At 42.6% G+C, this 24,918-nt stretch overlaps 2 protein-coding genes across 2 annotated transcripts in view; both read right to left on the reverse strand.

Moving 5' to 3' along the window:
* The window catches only part of LOC133551700 (adhesion G-protein coupled receptor G4), a 31,459-nt gene extending 29,406 nt beyond the window's left edge, over nucleotides 1–2,053 (reverse strand). The window contains exons 1-2 of the mRNA XM_061898684.1: nucleotides 1,812–2,053; nucleotides 35–272 (exon numbers count right to left, since the gene is read on the reverse strand). Coding sequence (XP_061754668.1) covers nucleotides 35–272; nucleotides 1,812–1,967 — 394 coding nt within the window. The 5' untranslated portion in view covers nucleotides 1,968–2,053. The remainder of the gene's footprint in view (nucleotides 1–34; nucleotides 273–1,811) is intronic.
* A 2,608-nt stretch (nucleotides 2,054–4,661) lies between these two features.
* The window catches only part of LOC133551704 (four and a half LIM domains protein 1-like), a 39,205-nt gene continuing 18,948 nt past the window's right edge, over nucleotides 4,662–24,918 (reverse strand). The window contains exons 3-7 of the mRNA XM_061898689.1: nucleotides 13,030–13,192; nucleotides 11,468–11,642; nucleotides 8,566–8,735; nucleotides 8,306–8,492; nucleotides 4,662–6,892 (exon numbers count right to left, since the gene is read on the reverse strand). Of these exons, the coding sequence (XP_061754673.1) occupies nucleotides 6,741–6,892; nucleotides 8,306–8,492; nucleotides 8,566–8,735; nucleotides 11,468–11,642; nucleotides 13,030–13,185 (840 nt within the window). The 5' untranslated portion in view covers nucleotides 13,186–13,192 and the 3' untranslated portion in view covers nucleotides 4,662–6,740. The remainder of the gene's footprint in view (nucleotides 6,893–8,305; nucleotides 8,493–8,565; nucleotides 8,736–11,467; nucleotides 11,643–13,029; nucleotides 13,193–24,918) is intronic.

Consider the following 24,918-nt stretch of genomic DNA (forward strand, 5'->3'; position numbering starts at 1 on the left):
TTTTACAATGGCCAGCAGGGGGAGCGGCACATACCTGCCATGAGGTCCGTCAGGGTTCCATTGATGTAAAGCAAGGGTCTGTCTTTAGTATGACACCATGTCATGCATAGTGAGTGCCACTCCTTTAGTCCAAGGCCTAAAGGGAGGGTGGTCCACTCAGTGCCAAACAACCAGACCACCAAACGATCTCCATGACCACCCAGACCAAGACCTGCACACCGAGCATCAGGATGGCGGTACATGAAGGCTGTCCACTCAGACCTAGGAGGTGCCTGGACAGATACATGGATGCCTGGATAAATGCTAAATGCTAAACTAAAGCTGCCACTTTTTTATTAGTTGAAGGGCATTACTTTTTGTTGGAATTGCAAAAACAACAAATGCACCACACCACCATTGCAGAAGCCACGACAAATTCAAACGCTACAACACAACAACTCTCATTTACAACACGACTGCAAAATCCACAAAAAAATGCAAAGGCCACAACACAACAACTTGGTCTCAACACAACAAGATAAAGCCACAAAAGCTTTACCCCACCACATAATTGCAAAAGCCACAAAAAATGCAAATACCACAACAACTTCACGCCCACAGCACACAAGCCACAACACAACAACTTTTCCCCACAACACAATTGCAAAAGCCACAACAAAAGCAAATACCGCAACACAACAAGTTTAAGCCACAACATGGTTGCAAAAACAACCACAATTGCAAACAACACAACACAGCAATATAAAGCCACACTAAATGTTCCGTTGTCATTTAATGCTTAAAGTTGTGTGTTGTGCTGTTTAAAATTGTCACAAACTTTCTCGGCCACTGTACAAAAGTATTTAAACAAATTCTGAGAGAAAAATAAACACACAATAAAAAGTAAATAGTTGTAAGGAAATCTTAAAAAAAAAAACAATTTTAATTGAATAATGGTTTATCACTTTTCAAGTACTGTAAGTGTTAACTTTATTTACGAATATGAAATTTCAACAAATTTATTTACCACGCATTGCTTTTTCTATGTAATTTAGAGCTCTTTTTAAAAAAACAACTCTAATTTGAAATGCATAATTAAACAAATAAATATTCATCCATCCATTTACTGCCGCTTGTGCCCATTTTGGGGTTGCGGGGGTTGGGGGTAGGGTGGAATCTATCTCAGCTGCATTCAGGCGGAAGGCGGTTTTACACCCTGGACAAGTCGCTTCCTCATCGCAGGGTCAACACAGATAGACAGACAACATTCACACACTAGGGCCAATTTAGTGTTGCCAATCAACTTATCCCCAGGTGCATGAATACATAAAATAAAAACAAACATTTAACCTAAATTAGGTCATGAGCAATTATTATTTCCTATTTTACAGCCAATTAATTAAACACCCCTGGGAAATCCCTGTCCAAAAAGTATTTATTTGTATGAGCGATTTTCAATTAATTACATTGCGGTGCTTTTCGTTCAAATACATTTGGCCAAATGCTATTTAAATTCAATTCTAGTGATTAAAAACAAATGAAAAATATACGCCTTCCGCCCGATTGTAGCTGAGATAGGCGCCAGCGCCCCCCGCAAGCCCAAAAGGGAATAAGCGGTAGAAAATAGATGGATGGATAATGAATAAAATACAAATAAATTCAAAGCAAATTAGAGAATAAATATACTAAATAAAAAACAGTTGACAAAATGATAGATGAAAAACTACTCCACCGGCACTACAAAATGAAATAAAAATAATCACACCCAATAAGTTATGTCATACACCCTGTTTAGAAACACCTGTCTTGAACATTTTTCTCTTGGCAGTGACCTTAAACTTGAGGTCCAGGCAAGCAGTGAGCTGGTTCAAGGTGGAGATGAAAACGCCGTCCTCCAGTCTCCAGTGGCTGCAGCCGACGGTGAATTCAGCCACTTTGCCCCAAAGGCTGAGAAGAGGAGCTGAAAGATGACAAAATCGACACAACATCAAGTGCGAAGTGCATGGGAAAACGATACAATATTTTTATCTCTCCTTTCATTGCAGTTTAAAAATACCATTTCCTTACGTTTCATGTGCAGCCTATGTGTGATTTGTGCTTTGACTTCTGAATTTACAGTACGTTTGACTTATTTACAATATGCACACACCAAAACATGCCATACACTCTTTTAGCAATGACAATTTATCTTTATTATATTCTCAATGAAATGTATCTAAATAATACAAAATAAATTAAATTTAAAACATTACGATATATATATATATATACTTTATATATATATATATATATATATATATATATATATATATATAAATATATATATATATATATTTTTTTAAATTTATTTATTTATTCGGTAAGTCAGGAAAAAACAGGGAGGCTATTTTATCCCTACAAGCCTTTTTCGCAGGTTTTCGGCCTGCTCTTCGGGGGATTATGTTTACAAAATCCCCACACTCTCAAACACACAACACAACAAACACACTGATTTTGTAAATATAATTCCCTTAAGAGCAGAGAAACCTGTGGAACAGGCTTGTAGGGATGAAATAGCCACTGTGTTTTTTCCTGACCTAACAAATATTCCGCTCTACCCCGGTATTGAACACTGTCTAACGGATAAACCACAGTAACCTCAACTGTATATAGATAGATAGTACTTATATATACTGTATATGTATGTGTGTATATATATTTATATATATATATATACACACAAAATATACATTCTCAGTTAAATGTATCTAAATAATAATACAAATAAACGTATGTAATTACAACGTTATAATATATATATTTATAAAAATAAATACATGTTTCAACTAAGCAGCCTTCAAACATTTATTTTTATAAATATATCTATTATAACTTTCTAATTATATAAGTTTATTTGTATTATTATTTAGATACATTTTAATGAGAACATATTTTTAAAGGAAATTTTAAATTAAAGGAAAATGTCCTATACCTCGCATAGTTGTGGAGGCAGCGCCACACAGCAGAGTCAAGGCAACACACAAAACCTTTTGCTGAAAAATCATCCCAAACCTAAAAAAGTTTCAATAAGCATTAAGAAATAGAAACTCATTCTTAACAAATTAGTGTCACTATTGTACAGAAGTATAAAAACACATAACAAAAGGTTGTACATACCTGGTAAAGCTGTGTGCTGATGTAGCATTGATAATCTGACTGCAGTGTGTGTGTGTGTGTGTGTGTGTGTGTGAGTGTGTGCGAGTGTGTGTTTGTGTGTGTGTGTGCATGACACTTTTACAGTGTAGCATCATGAAACGGGGGCGGGGATTGGGGGGTACAGTACATTTATTGTATGTACAGCTTTTCTTATCTTACATTTGAAGAGATTATGAAGTTACTCCCCAGTACCAAAATGTAGTAAAAACTACAATTTTTTTTTTCAAAGTCCAAGAAGACGTGTATATTAAATAAAATGCATTACACCACAGGTGGGTGGTTTACTATGTATTGATTTACCTGGACCCTGACTTAAACAAGTTGAAAAACCTATATGAGTGTTACCATTTAGTGGTTAATTGTACTAAATACAGTGGGGCAAAAACGTATTTAGTCAGCCACCGATTGTGCAAGTTCTCCCACTTAAAATGATGATAGAGGTCTGTAATTTTCATCATAGGTACACTTCAACAGTGAGAGACAGAATGTGAAAAAAAAAATCCAGGAATTCACATTGTAGGAATTTTTAAGAATTTATTTGTAAATTATGGGGGAAAATAAGTATTTGGTCAACCATTCAAAGCTCTCACTGATGGAAGGAGGTTTTGGCTCAAAATCTCACGATACATGGCTCCATTCATTCTTTCCCTAACACTGATCAATCGTCCTGTCCCCTTAGCAGAAAAACAGCCCCAAAGCATGATGTTTCCACCCCCATGCTTCACAGTAGTTATGGTGTTCTTGGGATGCAACTCAGTATTCTTCTTCCTCCAAACACGACGAGTTGGGTTTATACCAAAAAGTTCTATTTTGGGTTCATCTAACCACACGACATTCTCCCAATCCGCTGCTGTATCATCCATGTATCCATTTTGGTATAAACTCAACTCGTCGTGTTTGGAGGAAGAAGAATTCTGAGTTGCATCCCAAGAACATCATACCTACTGTGAAGCATGGGGGTGGAAACATTATGCTTTGGGGCTGTTTTTCTGTTAAGGGGACAGGACGATTGATCCGTGTTAAGGAAAGAATGAATGTATCGTGAGATTTTGAGCCAAAACCTCCTTCCATCAGTGAGAGCTTTGAATGGTTGACCAAATACTTATTTTCCACCATAATTTACAAATAAATTATTTAAAATTCCTACAATGTGAATTCCAGGATTTTTTTTCACATTCTGTCTCTCACAGTTGAAGTGTACCTATGATGAAAAAAACAGACCTCTGTCATCATTTTAAGTGGGAGAACTTGCACAACCATTGGCTGACTAAATACTTTTTGCCCCACTGTATGTACTGTACTATGCAATATACTAATAAAAGTTTCAATCAATCAAGGCAAGACCGGCAGCTTATTGGCCGACACACAGGAAGAGGGCGGGGTTATGACATGAGATCGTAAAAACAGCAAGGTAGAGTAGCACTGCATTGACTTTAAGACAATTTCTCAGACATTTTATGGCTCTGCAATAAACTTAAAAAACGGTATTAATAATTGTTTGAACATGTTTATTTTATACAGAATGACACATAACTGAAAAACATTTTTAAAAAAAAGATGTACTTTCAAAAAAATCGAATGCTAATGCTTACACGTTAGCATGCATTTTGGAATGACAACAATGAAGATAACCAAGTGTGGGCTTAATATATAATCATGTATATAATCCCATTTCAAGTATAAAAAACAAGCTGGTGTATTGATTTTACTAGGTAATCATACAAATACAGTGAAACCTCGACTTACAAACCTTTAGTCCGCGCCAAATATGCCTCCGTGTACGATTGCTTGATTTATTCATGTTGTGTCACGCTCGCAGCCATTTTGTGCTTACTTGTAATAAGGAGATTTGATGAAGATAGCTTCGTAACACAGCAAGTTTTCAACTGACTTTTCTGGAAACATAGGCCAAAGCTGACTTATTTCACAGCAGAGAATAAGACTACCTCTTGTTCAGCGGCTCCTCTTCCATCGGTGCACACACGGCTCCTCCCTCTCGCCCCCTCCGGTTTCTCCATGTCTGCTTGTTCCTCTCTCGTGAGGAAATGCTCACGAGAGGACTTTTGCCGATAATATAGTGCAAGTGGTATTTTCTTTTTAAAATGTTAATTATTGTTGCGATAGGTAGATTGGCAACACTAAATTGGCCCTAGTGTGTGAATGTGAGCGTGAATGTTGTCTGTCTATCTGTGTTGGCCCTGCGATGAGATGGCGACTTGTCCTGGGTTTACACCGCCTTCCGCCCGATTGTAGCTGAGATAGGTACCAGCGCCTCCCGCGACCCCAAAGGGAATAAGCGATAGGAAATGGATGGATGGATGGGTATTTTCTATTTAAAATGTTAATTATTGTGGCGATAGTTTGATTGGCCACACTAAATTGGCCCTAGTGTGTGAATGTGAGCGTGAATGTTGTCTGTCTGTGTTGGCCCTGTGATGAGGTGGCGACTTGTCCAGCGTGTACACCGCCTTCCGACCCATGTGCAGCTGAGATAGGCGCAAACACCCCCCGCGACCCCAAAGGGGAAAAGCGGTAGAAAATGGATGGATGGATTATTGTAGCAATATGGTTGTTAAAGTTAAGGATTTTTGTGATTTCTGATAGTGTGTGAAGGCGCCACAGGGATTTCTGTATGTGTGCGCGCGTGTTGGCAGAGCAGAGCACACAGGACAGTTCAGCTTGCTGTTGTTTTACATTGTTGATAAAGACAAACTTTGTTTGTTTGATATACAATACTGTGTAGCACTTTATATCAATCTATCAATCAGTGTTAACTTATGTAGCCCTAAATCCCGAGTGTCTCAAAGAGCTGCACAAGCCACAACGACAACCTCGGTTCAGATCCCACATCAGGGCAATGAAAAACTCAACCCAATGGGACAATGTGGGACCGGTGCATTGGTCGTTGAGTGGATCTATCAATATTGTGAGAGTCCAGTCCATAGTGGATCCAACATAATAGTGAGAGTCCAGTCCATGGTGGATCTAACATAATAGTGAAAGTCCAGTCCATAGTGGGGCCAGCAGGAGACCATCCCGAGCGGAGATGATATTGTGTTCAAAATGTGCAAAACTTAACTTTTGTTGAGGCTGGAACCCATTATTCATATTTATTGTTTTTTATGGAGAAATTTGCTTCACTGTACAAACTTTTTGATTCACGAGCCCTGTTGAAGAACCAATTAGGCTTGTAAATCGAGGTTCCACTGTAATCTGTCCATACTGAACTAACGAAGAAAAACGCATGGAAAGTATGAAATATGAAAATGTTTTTTTACTTTTTCTTTGGCTTTTTTGTGCACATAAAGTAGTACTCCAGACCATTGTGCATTTTATGTTTTTTGTTTTAGCACTACTACTGTAACAACTTACAGTATGCGAAAATGCCAATACTTTTTGTTAAATATGAGCCATTAGATAAAAATATTTTTTTTCTTATATTTTCAAATGGGATTTCCCCAGAGTGTTGGCAACAAGAATGGCCGCCTCACAACATTGAAATAAAGACATTTAACCACCAAAGGTCCAAACTTAACAGCTCGCAAGCTTTCTTTTCTTTTCCGCTTCTAGTTGCTGTCGCAGTCTGGACACAGGATGTCCCGCCCCTTGGTCACAAAGGGCTTGTTGATCAGACTGAGGGAACATCGCTTACAGTTGAAGCAGTATTCGTGCCAGGAGCCTCCCTCGTACGTCACAACGTTCACTCCTTTGCCAAAACCTGCGCGGGTAAAGGTGAGAACATAGCGACTCTTTAAAACACGTTTAAATACTAATAATGAAGAAACACGATAATTTGGTATGCCGGTTAGCATCAATGCCAATGAGCTGGTTGGGTTTCTGACACAGAGTATCTCGAAGAAGCACTATTATTAACTTTTTTGGCAAAAAAGTATTTAGTCAGCCACCGATTGTGCAAGTTCTCCCACTTAAAATGATGACAGGGGTCTGTAATTTTCATCATAGGTACACTTCAACTGTGAGAGACAGAATGGGGGGAAAAAAATCCAGGAATTCCCATTGTAGGAATTTTAAAGAATTTATTTGTAAATTATGGTGGAAAAATAAGTATTTGGTCAACCATTCAAAGCGCTCACTGATGGAAGGAGGTTTTGGCTCAAAATCTCACGATACATGGCCCCATTCATACTTTCCTTAACACAGATCAATCGTCCTGTGCCCTTAGCAGAAAAAAAGCCCCAAAGCATGATGTTTCCACCTCCATGCTTCACAGTAGGTGTGGTGTTCTTGGGATGCAACTCGGTATTCTTCTTCCTCCAAACACGACCAGTTGAGTTCATACCAAAAAGTTCTATTTTGGTTTCATCTGACCACATGACATTCTCCAAATACTCTGCTGTATCATCCATGTATCCATTTTGGTATAAACTCAACTCGTCGTGTTTGGAGGAAGAAGAATACTGAGTTGCATCCCAAGAACATCATACCTACTGTGAAGCATGGTGGTGGAAACATCAGGCTTTGGGGCTGTTTTTCTGCTAAGGGGAAAGGACGTTTGATCCGTGTTAAGGAAAGAATGAATGGGGCCATGCATCGTGAGATTTTGAGCCAAAACTACCTTCCATCAATGAGAGCTTTGAATGGTTGACCAAATACTTATTTCCCACCATAATTTACAAATAATTCTTTAAAATTCGTACAATGTGAATTCCTGGATTTTTTTTTTTCACATTCTGTCTCTCACAGTTAAAGTGTACCTATGATGACAATTACAGACCTCTGTCATCATTTTAAGTGGGAGAACTTGCACAATCGGTGGCTGACTAAATACTTTTTTGCCCCACTGTATACAATGTAAATCTACCCTTTTCCAAGGTAATGGATGCCATATATAACACACAACAATGTGATAATAAGGTGTGGGACATGAGGACACACACAACACTAGCACTAGGTTAGCTACAATGCTAACATTACATTCACAAATTAATAAGAACATCATGCTAGCCAATTCACTGCAGAAAAATGTTAAGGTGTCATATCTAGCTTGCTGGCCGGCCTCCGGGCGTGGATTTAGGATGTGTAGCGAAGCCTCTTCTTTTTTTCTTGTCCGTTTATTTGTTTAAAGGGTGAAATATCGAACTTATATTTGGGTATTCAAGACTTAAGATACCTGTAATGGCCATTTGGCAACCGTTGCATTTCTTAGCCACGATGTTCTTGTAGCAGTCCACGCAGAAGACGTTGTCCTGGTGCGTGGTGAAGCTGGACCCGGCCAACGGTTTGGAGCAGGAGCTGCACACAAAACAGTGTCCGTGCCAAGGCTGCTCCTGGTAATTGACTCCTCCTGACACTATGGGCTAGAAAGACAAGGGAGGAATCAAACATTGAATACATTGCTTTTGTGTGTGTGTGTGTGTGCGTGTCTGGTACCTTATTGCAGGAAACGCAGACTTTGGCAAACTTGTTGTCGTAGCAGGGGCTGCAATAGACGTCGCTCCCTTTGGAGACAAAGCTCTGTGACGCCATTGGTCGTTTACACTGGCAACAGGTGAAGCACTCATCATGAAACGAGTTGCCTTTGTACTCCACGCTCTCTGTTCCTGCACAACCACAGATGGATGCAATGTTAGCCGGAGACGTGTTCAAAAACAGACATTGTCCTGTGCCTTTTACACAGGCTTGAATACACCTGCAAAGACCTTTCGCTTGATGATGGCCATGTATTTTAAAGGCCTACTGAAATGAGATGTTCTTATTCAAACGGGGATAGCAGGTCCATTCTATGTGTCATACTTGATCATTTCGCAATATTGCCATATCTGTGCTGAAAGGATTTAGTAGAGAACATCGACGATAAAGTTCGCAACTTTTGGTGCTGACAAAATAGCCTTGCCTTTACCGGAAGTCGCAGATGATGACGTCACAAGGGTGAGGGCTCCTCACGTCCTCACATTGTTTATAATGGGAGCCTCCAACAAAAAGAGCTATTCGGACCGAGAAAACGGCAATTTCCCCATTAATTTGAGCGAGGATGAAAGATTTGTGGATGATGATATTGATAGCGAAGGACTAGAAAAATAAAATACAATAAAAAAGTTTAAAAAAAATCTGTATTGGGACAGATTCAGATGTTTTTAGACACATTTACTAAGATAATTCTGGGAAATCCCTTATCTTTCTATTGTGTTGCTTGTGTTTTAGTGAGATTAAATAGTACCTGATAGTCGGAAGGGTGTGTCCACGGGTGTCTTGAGGCCAGTGTCTGAGGGAACACAGGCAGATACAAGGACGGCGCAAACTCCACAGATCTCCGGTAAGAGGCAACTTTTTAACACAATTTTCTCACCGAAACCTGCCGATTGACAAGTGGTCGGGAACCATGTTCGCTTGACCGCTCTGATCCATAGTAAAGCTTCACCTCCGGGAATTTTAAACAAGGAATCACCGTGTGTTTGAGTGGCTAAAGGCTAAAGCTTCCCATCTCCATCTTTCTACTTTTACTTCTCCATTATTACATAAACAAATTGCTAAAGATTCAGCAACACAGATGTCCAGAATACTGTGTAATTGCGCGATGAAAAGAGACGACTTTTAGCCGAAAGTGGTGCTGCACTAATATTTCCTGACAGTCCGTGACGTCATGCGCACACGTCATCATTCCGCGACCTTTTCAACAAGAAACCCAACGGGAAATTTAAAATTGTAATTTAGTAAACTAAACCAGTCGTATTGGCAAGTGTTGCAATGTTAATATTTCATCGTTGATATATAAACTATCAGACTGCGTGGTCGGTGGTAGTGGGTTTCAGTAGGCCTTTAAGCAACCTTGCTCAAACTTGACACAACTGTTCCTGATCGTCCCTTAAAAGCCCGTGCAAAAATCAGTGGTAATTCGGCGAATGTTGTTTTGTTCAGCACATTGAGCTGTGTGAAAAATTTCAAGCCGACTCTTTAAGAACAGCGCTACTTTGTCATAAAGATAACAGTCAACACAGTAGGAATGACTCATTGTCACCTCCAAACGTTGAAGCTTTACACAAACACATGTCACTATATCTTTTGCAATACACGGCAATTATTAACATTGTGGGTATACTGTAAATATGAGGGTCATGAAAGTGTACTCCACCAGCTTCCCCACTAAGTAGAGTTCCTCCCTCTCCTATCCAGATTGAACAGGGGTGTCAAACTCGTTTTTAATTCGGGCCACGTTGCATGCATGGCTAACCTCATATAGGGTTGCTTATAACTGTAAATAACATATGAATATAAACGCATAATAGTCTTGTTACAAAATTTGCATAGGCAACGGTTTTTGATTATATGTTTTACTTACAGATTGACGGATAACTTGATTTTAAATGTTAAGTCAGAGTGACCAGCGACACACAAGGGTTGGTTTTTTTGATAACAAAAAAAACCCCCCCACAAAAAAACATCTTGTTGCATGATCAGAAACCATTAAATATTTTTCTTTCAAAATTGAAAGAACAAATACATTTAGTCAGAAAGTGATTTATCTATTGTTTCCATGTATTTATCGTTTTTTGGCAGGCCACATTAAATTATTTGGAGGGCCATTTTAATATCTAGCCCTGGGCCCTGAGTTTGACACCTCTCCCGTCCAAAGGCAAAACCCAGTAACTCAATTTTGGTCAAAACTGAGCTGATAATAATTTTGGAGTTCCTAGGTGATATGTTTTACATTAGTGTGTGCGATATTGTAATTTTTTCCGTAAGTAAGCTGTTACGTGCATGGCAGGACCTAGCAACTACCACATAACCGCGTAGATACAACAGAAAAACCTAGTATCTCAAGGGACCAATCGGAGCTTTTTTGTCAGTCGCCTTATTGTCTTCAATGAGACATTTGCACGAATTGGGGCCGACGGTCAACCTGATTATGTGATATTATGGCACGAGGGGATATTTGGAAGATTGGCCCAGGACGTTGCAAGCACCTTCATTAAATGTATTGTTCTTGATTCTTCCCCTTGCATACTCTTTTGGGCAGATAACTGTGGAGGTCAAAATAAAAACTGGACGCTGTAAACGGCTCTTGCCCAATGTGCAAACCCAGAATGGGGCCCACCCGAGATTGTGATAAAATATCTGGAGAAAGGGCACACGTTCATGAGAGCAGATTCAATTCATGGCTCAATCGGCAAGAAAATGAAAGCTCAAGAAAACATCTATACGTTTGATGACTTTGTAAATCTTTGTAAGACGGCATAACATAGATTGGTTTTCGTTTGTTTTCTCAAAATCAGCTAGAAGTGAGTTACTAGGTTTTGCCTTTGGACGGGAGACCTGCGCTCTGAAAGCTTCTTACCAGCCAGGATGGCTTTATAGCAGCCGTGGCAGCGTGGCGCCTCCTCCCTGGAGCAGCACTTCCCACACAGGATGCGATCATCCTTGGTGGTAAAAGGCTCCTTCGCCAGCGGCTTGTAACACTTTCCGCATCGGAAACAGTCCTCGTGCCAGTAGCGTCCCTTGTGGTTCAGCTCCTAAAGCGAGGACGAGAAATGAGACATCAATGCATCTATTCAATTGACTGCAGAGACTAGAAAAGGAAATAACTGCCAGAGTCAATAATTAGCATCAACTATTGCTGCAGTGGACAACCTACTGCAGTTTTTAGTAACCGCTCAAGATGGCAGTAGCTTCACTTAAAGTATCATGAGTGGTCCGGAAGCTTTATCTACTAGTAATGATTCCAAATTAAAAGGGAACATTATCACAATTTCTGAAGGGTTAAAACCAATAATCAGTTCCCAGTGGCTCATTTTATTTTTCGAAGTTTTTCTCAAAATTTTACCCATCAAGCAATATCCCGAAAAACGGCTTCAAAGTGCCTGATTTTAACCGTCGTTATATCCACCCGTCCATTATCCTGTGACGTCACAGCGTGATCACACAGAAACAAACATGGCGGATAGCACAGAAAGGTATAGCGATATTAGCTCGGATTCAGACTCGGATTTCAGCGCCGTAAGCGATTCAACAGATTACGCATGTATTGAAATGGATGGTTGGAGTATGGAGGCAGGTAGCCAAAACGAAATTGAAAAAGAAACCTAAGCTATTGAGCCATATCACGACAGACAGCGGGACGGGAGGAAGCGAGGACGAATTCGACGATCGCCTTCCAACCAACGATTTGTATGTGTTTGTTTGGCATTAAATGTGGGTGGAGGGAAAAGCTGGATGCAAATATAGCCACAAAAGAGGCATAATGATGCAATATGTACATACAGCTAGCCTAAATAGCATGTTAGCATCGAATAGCTTGCAGTCATGCCGTGATCAAATATGTCTGATTAACACACTCCACATAAGTCAATAACATCAACAAAACTCACCTTTGTGCATTCATGCACAACCTTATAAATTTGGTGGACAAAATGAGACGAAGTGGCATAAATCATATCCAGGGGGTTTACCTCGCTCGTCTGCAGGAAGAGACTGCCGTCGTCCCTGAATAGCTCGCACTCGGGCAGATTCAGTGGTGGTCTATTTTCCAATATTGCAGATTTTGTTGACTTTATCGTTGGAAATGCATCTGCTTGAGTGTCGCAGGATATCCACACATTCTTGTGTGTATATCGGAAAAATAACAGAGTTGATTTGACTTGGTGCGTGTAATAAGATTGAGAAAATGGCGGATTGCTTCATGTTGTGACGTCACGGGTGAAAGGTCATCGCTCGACAGGCTATCAATTAAAAGGCGTTTAAATCCCCAAATTCACCCTTTTAGAGTTCGGAAATTGGTTAAAGAAACATGTGGTCTTTTTTCTGCAACATCAAGGTATATATTGACGCTTACATAGGTCTGGTGATAATGTTCCCCTTTAACTTTTTTTAGTGCAAACTTGACAAGAGCCTCGCTCTAACCTTTGATTCCACAGAGATGGGTCGATGGCACTCGGCGCAGTTGTTGGCACAGAATTTGGTGTGGCAGCGCACGCACACCGGGCGGCCCTCGTTGCGGACGAACCTCCTACCCCCGAGGTCCTCCCGGCAGTAGGAACAGTGCACGCTGGCGGCCATGTTTATTCTGAGGATAACAACAAAAAGGAAACCTGCGTAAGTGCACTTTAAGGCTTTTTCATACAAAGTATTTACTTTACTTTTTTTTATGAGGCCTTCAATAGTATTCATAAAAATAATTAGGCCTGGGCGATAAATCAATGTTATCGATAAATTCAAGTTTCTGTTGCAGACGATTTTAAAAATTTAAAAAAATCAATATTTTTTTCTTCTCATGCTCCAGCATACTTTTTGCCCCAATGAGCTTCAGTAGATTCCACCCTCCCCCTTATTTCCTTAGCCGAGATTCACACGCCTAACAAAATGCTAATGCAAACAGGAAATGGTAAATGGGTTGTACTTGCATAGCGCTTTTCTACATTTTTAAGGAACTCAAAGCGCTTTGACACTATTTCCACATTCACCCATTCACACACTGATGGTGGGAGCTGCCATGAAAGGCCCTAACTAGGACCCATCAGGAGCAAAGGTGAAGTGTCTTGCTCAATGACACAACAGACATGACTGGGATGGTACAAACCCCGTTTCCATATGACTTGGGAAGTTGTGTTAGATGTAAATATAAAGGGAATACAATGATTTGCAAATCATTTTCAACCCATATTCAGTTCAATATGCTACAAAGACAACATATTTGATGTTCGAACTGATCATTTTTTTTTTTTTTGCAAATAATCATTAACTTTATAATTTGATGCCAGCAACACGTGACAAAGAAGTTGGGAAAGGTGGCAATAAATACTGCTAAAGTTGAGAAATTCTCATCAAATACTTATTTGGAACATCCCACAGGTGTGCAGGCTAATTGGGAACAGGTGGGTGCCATGATTGGGTATAAAAGTAGCTTCCATGAAATGCTCAGTATTTCACAAACAATGATGGGGCGAGGGTCACCAATTTGTAAGCAAACTTTCGAAAAGTTTTAGAACAACATTACTCAACAAGCTATTTCAAGGAATTTAGGGATTTTATCATTTACGGTCTGTAAAATCATCAAAAGGTTCAGATAATCTAGAGAAATCACTGCACGTAAGCAATGATATTACAGACCGTTGATCCCTCAGGCTGTACTGCATCAAAAACAGACAGTGTGTAAAGGATATCACCACATGGGCTCAGGAACACTTCATAAAACTACTCTCAGTAACTACAGTTGGTTGCTACATCTGTAAGTGCAAGTTAAAACTCTACTATTCAAAGCCAAACCCATTTATCAACAATATCCTGAAACGCTGCTGGCTTCGCTGGGCCCGAGCTAATCTAAGATGGACTGATGCAAAGTGGAATGGTGTTTTGTGGTCTGACGAGACCACATTTCAAATTATATTTGGAAACTGTGGACGTGGTGTCCTCCGGAACAAAGAGGAAAATAACCATCCGGATTGTAGTATGTGCAAAGTTCAAAAGCCAGCATCTGTGATGGTATGGGGGTGTATTAGTGCCCAAGGCATGGATAACTTACACATCTGTGAAGGCACCATTAATGCTGAATGGTCCACACAGGTTTTGGAGCAACATATGTTATCATGGACACCCCTGCTTATTTCAGCAAGACAATGCCAAGCCACATGTTACAACAGTGTGGTGTCGTAGTAAAAGAGTGCGGGTACATTCCTGGCCCGCCTGCAGTCTCCCATCGAAAATGTGTGGCGCATTATGAAGCATAAAATACGACAGCAGTGACCTCGGACTGTTGAACGACTGAAGTTCTACATAAAACAAGAATGGGAAAGAATTCCACTTTCAAAGTTTCAACAATTAGTTTCCTCAGTTCCCAAACGTTTATTGAGTGTTGTTGAAAGAAAAGGGGATGCCCTTTCCCAACTACTTTGGCACGTGTTGCAGCCATGAAATTCTAAGTTAATTATTATTTGCAAAAAAAAAATTATGTTCATCAGTTTGAACATCAAATATCTTGTCTTTGTAGTGCATTCAACTGAATGTGGGTTGAAATCATTGTATTCTGTTTATATTTACATCTAACACAATTTCCCAACTCATATGGAAACGGGGTTTGTAGAAGGTGGGGCCATTTTCCCATGATGTTTGTTCCAAAGAAAGGAAAACTGTCATCAGTGGTTTTGTTTTGCGGCATCAGACGTGAAAACAAATGATTGCACACTACAAAGTTTGTTAAAAAAAAAAAAAAAAAACACCTGAAACCGAAGCATTAAGACAAGTGGGGAAAACGCAACTCTTTACGAGACAAAGAAAAAGAACATCACAACACACAAACAAACTCCAACTAAAAATCAGCCTCCTGTGGTGGAATGTTTTCAACAAGTTATGGATGTATGATAAGAAAGAAGCACAGAGGAAAACGATCATTAAAGTAGGTTGTTCTGCATGTCCAAATCAAACCGTGGAAAAGCCTAACCCCTAACCCAAGGGTCTCAAACATGCGGGCCAATTGCGGCCCGCTAAACGTTATTATGCGGCCCGCACTTTGATATGACAATTTAATGTTGGTGCGGCCCGCGAGTTTAATATGAACGAGGCTTAATGATTGATTGATTGGCACTTTTATTAGTAGATTGCACAGTACAGTACATATTCTGTATTATTGACCACTAAATGGTAACACCCAAATAAGTTTTTCAACTTGTTTAAGTCGGGGTCCACGTTAATCAATTTATGTTTGTTTGGAAGGACACATGATTTTATTTCACAATGTGAGGTACATATGCATTCACTGGACAAACATATCGTATTTGCAAGATGGCGGCGCCCGGACGGGCTGCGACACTGCGGTGCTCTTGCTAAAGATGGAACATTTGGCGGAAATGCCGGACAGTTCTGCAGACTTCATGGCTGGCTCGCATCGTGGTCACTCCGTGATCACGTACGACCGCCAGACACTTCTGGATATGGACATACCGGGCCGTTTTGGACTGATAGACGCGGGCGTGCTAAACATGCTAACTAGCATGGGGATACATCGGCGGCTACATCCAGCGGCCTGTGAAGCAGGGGAGTCTAGTAGCAGCGGGGGCCGTCTACGGAGCAGACGCCAGCGGTGTGATCGGAAACGCGGATGTCGAGCGGGGCTAAAAACAAAGCAGAAGGCTAATCCCCACAGAACACCACTTTCCTCCACCCTGAAGACGGATTTAGATGGAAAATGCGAGACTACTGGTCTGGGTAAGGAGTCAGTTAAATTAGAACAAGTTTTTTCTGCTTTGAGTGTTTCAGAGTTGGACATGTGTTTTACTGAGGTGGCTAACTATGATGTGTGCAGTTTATCAAAGCAACAATCAAACAATCGGAAAATCCCCGTTACTGAGGAGGCTAACCATGATGTGTGCAGTTTATCAAAGCAACAATCAAACAATCGGAACATTCCCGTCGTATCAATTCCTAGATATGGTCGTAATTATACTGAATGCACTGGGCATAATAAACACAACATTATTAATATTGCTACTACGGATAATTTGATCAAAAATTCCCTAAAACAGCCCACTACCTATAATATAGGTTTTTTAAACATAAGATCATTGTCTCCCAAAACGTTGTTAGTTAATGATATTATCAGAGACAACAATCTTAACGTCATCGGTCTCAGCGAAACCTGGCTTAAACCAAACGACTTTTTTGCGCTAAATGAGGCATGTCCTCCTAACTTTACACATGCGCATATTGCCCGTCCGCTCAAAAGGGGTGGGGGGGTTGCACTAATATACAACGAAAACTTTAACCTTAGTCCTAACATAAATAATAAATATAAATCGTTTGAGGTGCTTACTATGAGGTCTGTCACACCGCTGCCTCTACACCTGGCTGTTATCTACCGCCCCCCAGGGCCCTGTTCGGACTTTATCAATGAATTCTCAGAGTTCGTTGCTGATCTAGTGACACACGCCGATAATATAATCATAATGGGGGACTTTAATATCCATATGAATACCCCATCGGACCCACCGTGCGTAGCGCTCCAGAGTATAATTGATAGCTGTGGTCTCACACAAATAATAAATGAACCCACGCATCGCAACGGTAATACGATAGACCTAGTGCTTGTCAGGGGTATCACCGCTTCCAAAGTTACGATACTCCCGTATACTAAAGTATTGTCCGATCATTACCTTATAAAATTCGAGGTTCAGACGCATGTTCGTCAAACTAATAATAATAACAACTGCTATAGCAGCCGCAACATTAATACGGCCACAACGACAACTCTTGCTGACCTACTGCCCTCGGTAATGGCACCATTCCCAAAGTATGTGGGCTCTATTGATAACCTCACTAACAACTTTAACGACGCCCTGCGCGAAACCATTGATAACATAGCACCACTAAAGTTAAAAAAGGCTCCAAAAAAGCGCACCCCGTGGTTTACAGAAGAAACTAGAGCTCAGAAATTATTATGCAGAAAGCTGGAACGCAAATGGCGCACGACTAAACTTGAGGTGCACCATCAAGCATTTAGTGATGGTTTAATAACTTATAAACGCATGCTTACCTTAGCTAAAGCTAATTATTACTCAAATCTCATCCACCGTAATAAAAACGATCCTAAATTTTTGTTTAGTACGGTAGCATCGCTAACCCAACAAGGGACTCCTTCCAGTAGCTCCACCCACTCAGCTGATGACTTTATGCAATTCTTTAGTAAGAAAATTGAAGTCATTAGAAAGGAGATTAAAGACAATGCGTCCCAGCTACAACGGGGTTCTATTAACACTGACACGATTGTATATACGGCGGATACTGCCCTCCAAAATAGTTTCTCTCGTTTTGAGGAAATAACATTAGAGGAATTGTTACAACGTGTAAATGGAATAAAACAAACAACATGTTTACTTGACCCTCTTCCTGGGAAACTGATCAAGGAGCTCTTTGTATTATTAGGTCCATCAGTGCTAAATATTATAAACTTATCACTTTCCTCGGGCACTGTTCCCCTAGCATTCAAAAAAGCGGTTATTCATCCTCTTCTTAAAAGACCTAACCTCGATCCTGACCTCATGGTAAACTACCGACCGGTGTCTCACCTTCCCTTTATTTCAAAAATCCTCGAAAAAATTGTTGCGGAGCAGTTAAATGAACACTTAGCGTCTAACAATCTATGTGAAACCTTTCAATCCGGTTTCAGGGCAAATCACTCGACGGAGACAGCCCTCGCAAAAATGACTAATGATCTATTGCTAACGATGGATTCTGATGCGTCATCTATGTTGCTGCTCCTCGATCTTAGCGCTGCTTTCGATACCGTCGATCATAATATTTTATTAGAACGTATCAAAACACGAATTGGTATGTCAGACTTAGCCCTGTCTTGGTTTAACTCTTATCTTACTGATAGGATGCAGTGTGTCTCCCATAACAATGTGACCTCGGACTACGTTAAGGTAACGTGTGGAGTTCCCCAGGGTTCGGTCCTTGGCCCTGCACTCTTCAGCATCTACATGCTGCCGCTAGGTGACATCATACGCAAATACGGTGTTAGCTTTCACTGTTATGCTGATGACACCCAACTCTACATGCCCCTAAAGCTGACCAACACGCCGGATTGTAGTCAGCTGGAGGCGTGTCTTAATGAAATTAAACAATGGATGTCCGCTAACTTTTTGCAACTCAACGCCAAAAAAACGGAAATGCTGATTATCGGTCCTGCTAGACACCGAACTCTATTTAATAATACAACTCTAACATTTGACAACCAAACAATTAAACAAGGCGACACGGTAAAGAATCTGGGTATTATCTTCGACCCAACTCTCTCCTTTGAGGCACACATTAAAAGCGTTACTAAAACGGCCTTCTTTCATCTCCGTAATATCGCTAAAATTCGCTCCATTCTGTCCACTAAAGACGCTGAGATCATTATCCATGCGTTTGTTACGTCTCGCCTCGACTACTGTAACGTATTATTTTCGGGTCTCCCCATGTCTAGCATTAAAAGATTACAGTTGGTACAAAATGCGGCTGCTAGACTTTTGACAAGAACAAGAAAGTTTGATCACATTACGCCTGTACTGGCTCACCTGCACTGGCTTCCTGTGCACTTAAGATGTGACTTTAAGGTTTTACTACTTACCTATAAAATACTACACGGTCTAGCTCCATCCTATCTTGCCGATTGTATTGTACCATATGTCCCGGCAAGAAATCTGCGTTCAAAGGACTCCGGCTTGTTGGTGATTCCCAAGGCCCAAAAAAAGTCTGCGGGCTATAGAGCGTTTTCCGTTCGGGCTCCAGTACTCTGGAATGCCCTCCCGGTAACAGTTCGAGATACCACCTCAGTAGAAGCATTTAAGTCTCACCTTAAAACTAATTTGTATACTGTAGCCTTTAAATAGACTCCCTTTTTGGACCAGTTGATCTGCTGTTTCTTTTCTTTTTCTTCTATGTCCCACTCTCCCCTGTGGAGGGGGTCCGGTCCGATCCGGTGGCCATGTACTGCTTGCCTGTGTATCGGCTGGGGACATCTCTGCGCTGCTGATCCGCCTCCGCTTGGGATGGTTTCCTGGTGGCTCCGCTGTGAACGGGACTCTCGCTGCTGAGTTGGACCCGCTTTGGACTGGACTCTTGCGACTGTGTTGGATCCATTGTGGATTGAACTTTCACAGTATCATGTTAGACCCGCTCGACATCCATTGCTTTCCTCCTCTCTAAGGTTCTCATAGTCATTATTGTCACAGACGTCCCACTGGATCATTATTGTCACCGATGTCCCACTGGGTGTGAGTTTTCCTTGCCCTTATGTGGGCCTACCGAGGATGTCGTGGTGGTTTGTGCAGCCCTTTGAGACACTAGTGATTTAGGGCTATATAAGTAAACATTGATTGATTGATTGATTGATTTCCTTGAATTGCCGCCGGGGCGCTAATAATTTAAAACAAAGGTCTCAAACATGTGGCCCGCACTTTGATATGACAATTTAATGTTGGTGCGGCCCGCGAGTTTAATATGAACGGCGCTAAACAGCATCATACTTGCCCACGTCCCCAATTTTCCCGGGAGACCCCTAAAGGGAGATTTATTACAAAATTATTATAAAAAATAGCAGCAATTCATAAATACTTTATAAATATATTATTGAATAATACTTCAATGAAATACGAATATAAGTTCATAAACAGTGAAAAAATAATAATCCAACATTCAGTGTTGACAGCTAGACTTTTTATGGACATGTTTCATAAATATTGATGTTAAGGATTTATTTTTTTGTGAAGAAATGTTTAGAATTAAGTTCATGAATCCAGATGGATCTCTATTACAATCCCCAAAGTGGGCACTTTAAGTTGATGATTACTTCTATGTGTAGAAATCTTTATTCATAATTGAATCACTTGTTTATTTTTCAACACGTTTTTAGTTATTTTTAGGGCTGGGCAACGATTAAAAATTGTAATCGAAGTTAATCACACTATTTCTCTGATTAATCGCGATTAACTGCATTGTATACGCAAAGCCCAATAATGAATTCAAAAGTAGTGTGTAGTGCACCTTTATTGGAATATTTTCCCACATGAACAAAAGCACCAAAACATTTGTTGTGCAAACACAATTTAAATCAGTCCTTGTTAAACAGTAGCAGTTAAATAGCATATTTTATGAAAATCAACTCAAAAAATGTAAATACAAACATTTAAGCTTATTACTACCACTGCCAGGGTATTTAAGTTATCCTGTTTGTTATGGAAAATAAATATAATCTACATACAAATCAAAGACTTCTATGGAATTACAACGAAATGAACCCAGATTTCCCTCGCCCGGACGTGGGTCACCGGGGCCCCGCTCTGGAGCCAGGCCCGGAGTTGGGGCACGATGGCGAGCGCCTGGTGGTCGGGCCTGTTCCCATGGGGCCCGGCCGGGCACAGCCCGAAGAGGCAACGTGGGTCATCCCTCCAATGGGCTCACCACTCATAGGAGGGGCCATAGAGGTCGGGTGCATTGTGAGCTGGGCGGCAGCCGAAGGCAGGGCACTTGGCGGTCCGATCCTCGGCTACAGAAGCTAGCTCTTGGGACGTGGAACGTCACCTCACTGGGGGGGAAGGAGCCTGAGCTAGTGCGCGAGGTAGAGAAGTTCCGGCTGGATATAGTCGGACTCACCTCGACGCACAGCAAGGGCTCTGGAACCAGTTCTCTCGAGAGGGACTGGACCCTCTTCCACTCTGGCGTTGCCGGCAGTGAGAGGCGACGGGCTGGGGTGGCAATTCTGGTTGCCCCCCGGCTCAAAGCCTGTACGTTTGAGTTCAACCCAGTGGACGAGAGGGTAGCTTCCCTTCGCCTTCGGGTGGGGGGACGGGTCCTGACTGTTGTTTGTGCTTACGCACCAAACAGCAGTTCAGAGTACCCACCCTTTTTGGGTACACTCGAGGGAGTACTGGAAAGTGCTCCTCCGGGTGATTCCCTTGTCCTACTGGGAGACTTCAACGCTCATGTTGGCAACGACAGTGAAACCTGGAGAGGCGTGATTGGGAAGAATGGTCGCCCGGATCTAAACCCGAGTGGTGTTTTGTTATTGGACTTTTGTGCTCGTCACGGATTGTCCATAACAAACACCATGTTCAAACATAAGGGTGTCCATATGTGCACTTGGCACCAGGACACCCTAGGCCGCAGTTCCATGATCGACTTTGTAGTTGTGTCATCGGATTTGCGGCCTCATGTTTTGGACACTCGGGTGAAGAGAGGGGCGGAGCTTTCTACCGATCACCACCTGGTGGTGAGTTGGCTGCGATGGTGGGGGAGGATGCCGGACAGACCTGGCAGGCCCAAGCGCATTGTGAGGGTCTGCTGGGAACGTCTGGCAGAGTCTCCTGTCAGAGAGAGTTTCAATTCACACCTCCGGGAGAACTTTGAACATGTCACGAGGGAGGTGCGGGACATTGAGTCCGAGTGGACCATGTTCCGAACCTCTATTGTCGAGGCGGCTGATTGGAGCTGTGGCCGCAAGGTTGTTGGTGCCTGTCGTGGCGGTAATCCCAGAACCCGTTGGTGGACACCAGCAGTGAGGGATGCCGTCAAGCTGAAGAAGGAGTCCTATCGGGTTCTTTTGGCTCATAGGACTCCGGAGGCAGTGGACGGGTACCGACGGGCCAAGCGGTGTGCAGCTTTAGCGGTCGCGGAGGCAAAAACTCGGACATGGGAAGAGTTCGGGGAAGCCATGGAAAACGACTTCCGGACGGCTTCGAAGCGATTCTGGACCACCATACGGCGCCTCAGGAAGGGGAAGCAGTGCACTATCAACACCGTGTATGGTGCGGATGGTGTTCTGCTGACTTCGACTGCGGATGTTGTGGATCGGTGGAGGGAATACTTCGAAGACCTCCTCAATCCCACCAACACGTCTTTCTTTGAGGAAGCGGTGCCTGGGGAATCTGTAGTGGACTCTCCTATTTCTGGGGCTGAGGTCGCTGAGGTAGTTAAAAAGCTCCTCGGCGGCAAGGCCCCGGGGGTGGATGAGATCCGCCCGGAGTTCCTTAAGGCTCTGGATGCTGTGGGGCTGTCTTGGTTGACAAGACTCTGCAGCATCGCGTGGACATCGGGGGCGGTACCTCTGGATTGGCAGACCGGGGTGGTGGTCCCTCTCTTTAAGAAGGGGGACCGGAGGGTGTGTTCCAACTATCGTGGGATCACACTCCTCAGCCTTCCCGGTAAGGTTTATTCAGGTGTACTGGAGAGGAGGCTTCGCCGGATAGTCGAACCTCGGATTCAGGAGGAACAGTGTGGTTTTCGTCCTGGTCGTGGAACTGTGGACCAGCTCTATACTCTCGGCAGGGTTCTTGAGGGTGCATGGGAGTTTGCCCAACCAGTCTACATGTGCTTTGTGGACTTGGAGAAGGCATTCGACCGTGTCCCTCGGGAAGTCCTGTGGGGAGTGCTCAGAGAGTATGGGGTATCGGAATGTCTTATTGTGGCAGTCCGCTCCCTGTATGATCAGTGTCAGAGCTTGGTCCGCATTGCTGGCAGTAAGTCGGACACGTTTCCAGTGAAGGTTGGACTCCGCCAAGGCTGTCCTTTGTCACCGATTCTGTTCATAACTTTTATGGACAGAATTTCTAGGCGCAGTCAAGGCGTTGAGGGGTTCCGGTTTGGTGGCCACGGGATTAGGTCTCTGCTTTTTGCAGATGATGTAGTCCTGATGGCTTCATCTGGCCGGGATCTTCAGCTCTCACTGGATCGGTTCGCAGCCGAGTGTGAAGCGACCGGAATGAGAATCAGCACCTCCAAGTCCGAGTCCATGGTTCTCGCCCGGAAAAGGGTGGAGTGCCATCTCCGGGTTGGGGAGGAGACCCTTCCCCAAGTGGAGGAGTTCAAGTACCTAGGAGTCTTGTTCACGAGTGGGGGAAGAGTGGATCGTGAGATCGACAGGCGGATCGGTGCGGCGTCTTCAGTAATGCGGACGTTGTATCGATCCGTTGTGGTGAAGAAGGAGCTGAGCCGGAAGGCAAAGCTCTCAATTTACCGGTCGATCTACGTTCCCATCCTCACCTATGGTCATGAGCTTTGGGTCATGACCGAAAGGATAAGATCACGGGTACAAGCGGCCGAAATGAGTTTCCTCCGCCGGGTGGCGGGGCTCTCCCTTAGAGATAGGGTGAGAAGTTCTGCCATCCGGGAGGAGCTCAACGTAAAGCCGCTGCTCCTCCACATCGAGAGGAGCCAGATGAGGTGGTTCGGGCATCTGGTCAGGATGCCACCCGAACGCCTCCCTAGGGATGTGTTTAGGGCACGTCCAGCTGGTAGGAGGCCACGGGGAAGACCCAGGACACGTTGGAAAGACTATGTCTCCCGGCTGGCCTGGGAACGCCTCGGGATCCCCCGGGAAGAGCTAGACGAAGTGGCTGGAGATAGGGAAGTCTGGGCTTCCCTGCTTAGGCTGCTGCCCCCGCGACCCGACCTCGGATAAGCGGAAGATGATGGATGGATGGATGGATACATACAAATCTCTGAGCGACAATCATAACATCTGAACAGGCAATTTCTGAGGTAACAGCAGAAACATTTTTTTTATCAGGGATCTTATGTTTAAAAAACCTGTATTATAGGTAGTGGGCTGTTTTAGGGAATTTTTGATCAAATTATCCGTAGTAGCAATATTAATAATGTTGTGTTTATTCTGCGTAGTGCACTTAAAATAATTATGACCATATCTAGGAATTGATATGATGGGAATTTTCCGATTGTTTGCTTGGTACTTTGATAAACTGAACGCATATACATGGTACTATATTGTGATGTTATGAGCCAGGGAATAAAAGAACTACCCTACCCAGCATGCAACAGGAGTGACGAGCATGCGCATAGGTTGTGTGTCGCCATGACGGCATCTTGTATGTTGTGATATGCACTCTCTGAAAGTAAACGTTAAGAACTCAGCCAACACGCCTCGTCTGCATTATTCATAAATAGACAGACAACACATATACTCCGCTGCTTCACAGGCCGCTGGATGTAGCCGGCAAAGTATTCCCATGCTAGCTAGCCGATCTAGCAAGCACGCGTCATTCAGTCCAAAACGGCCCGATCTATCCACATCCAGAATTGTCTGGCGGTCGTAAGTGATCCCGGAGTGACCACGCTGTAAACCAGCCATGAAATTTGCAGAATTGTCCGGTATTTTTGTCAAATGTTGCATCTTTACCAAGAGCCCCTCGACGCCGGGCGACGCCATCTTGTTAAGAAAAGGCGTTAACAAAATAAAAGCATGTAAACAACATACGCAAATGTGCGATAAAATAATTGTCGGCGTTAATAGATTGATGAGTTAAC

This window comes from Nerophis ophidion, linkage group LG04 (genome assembly GCF_033978795.1).
Source record: "Nerophis ophidion isolate RoL-2023_Sa linkage group LG04, RoL_Noph_v1.0, whole genome shotgun sequence".
In the NCBI taxonomy this organism is placed as follows: domain Eukaryota; kingdom Metazoa; phylum Chordata; class Actinopteri; order Syngnathiformes; family Syngnathidae; genus Nerophis; species Nerophis ophidion.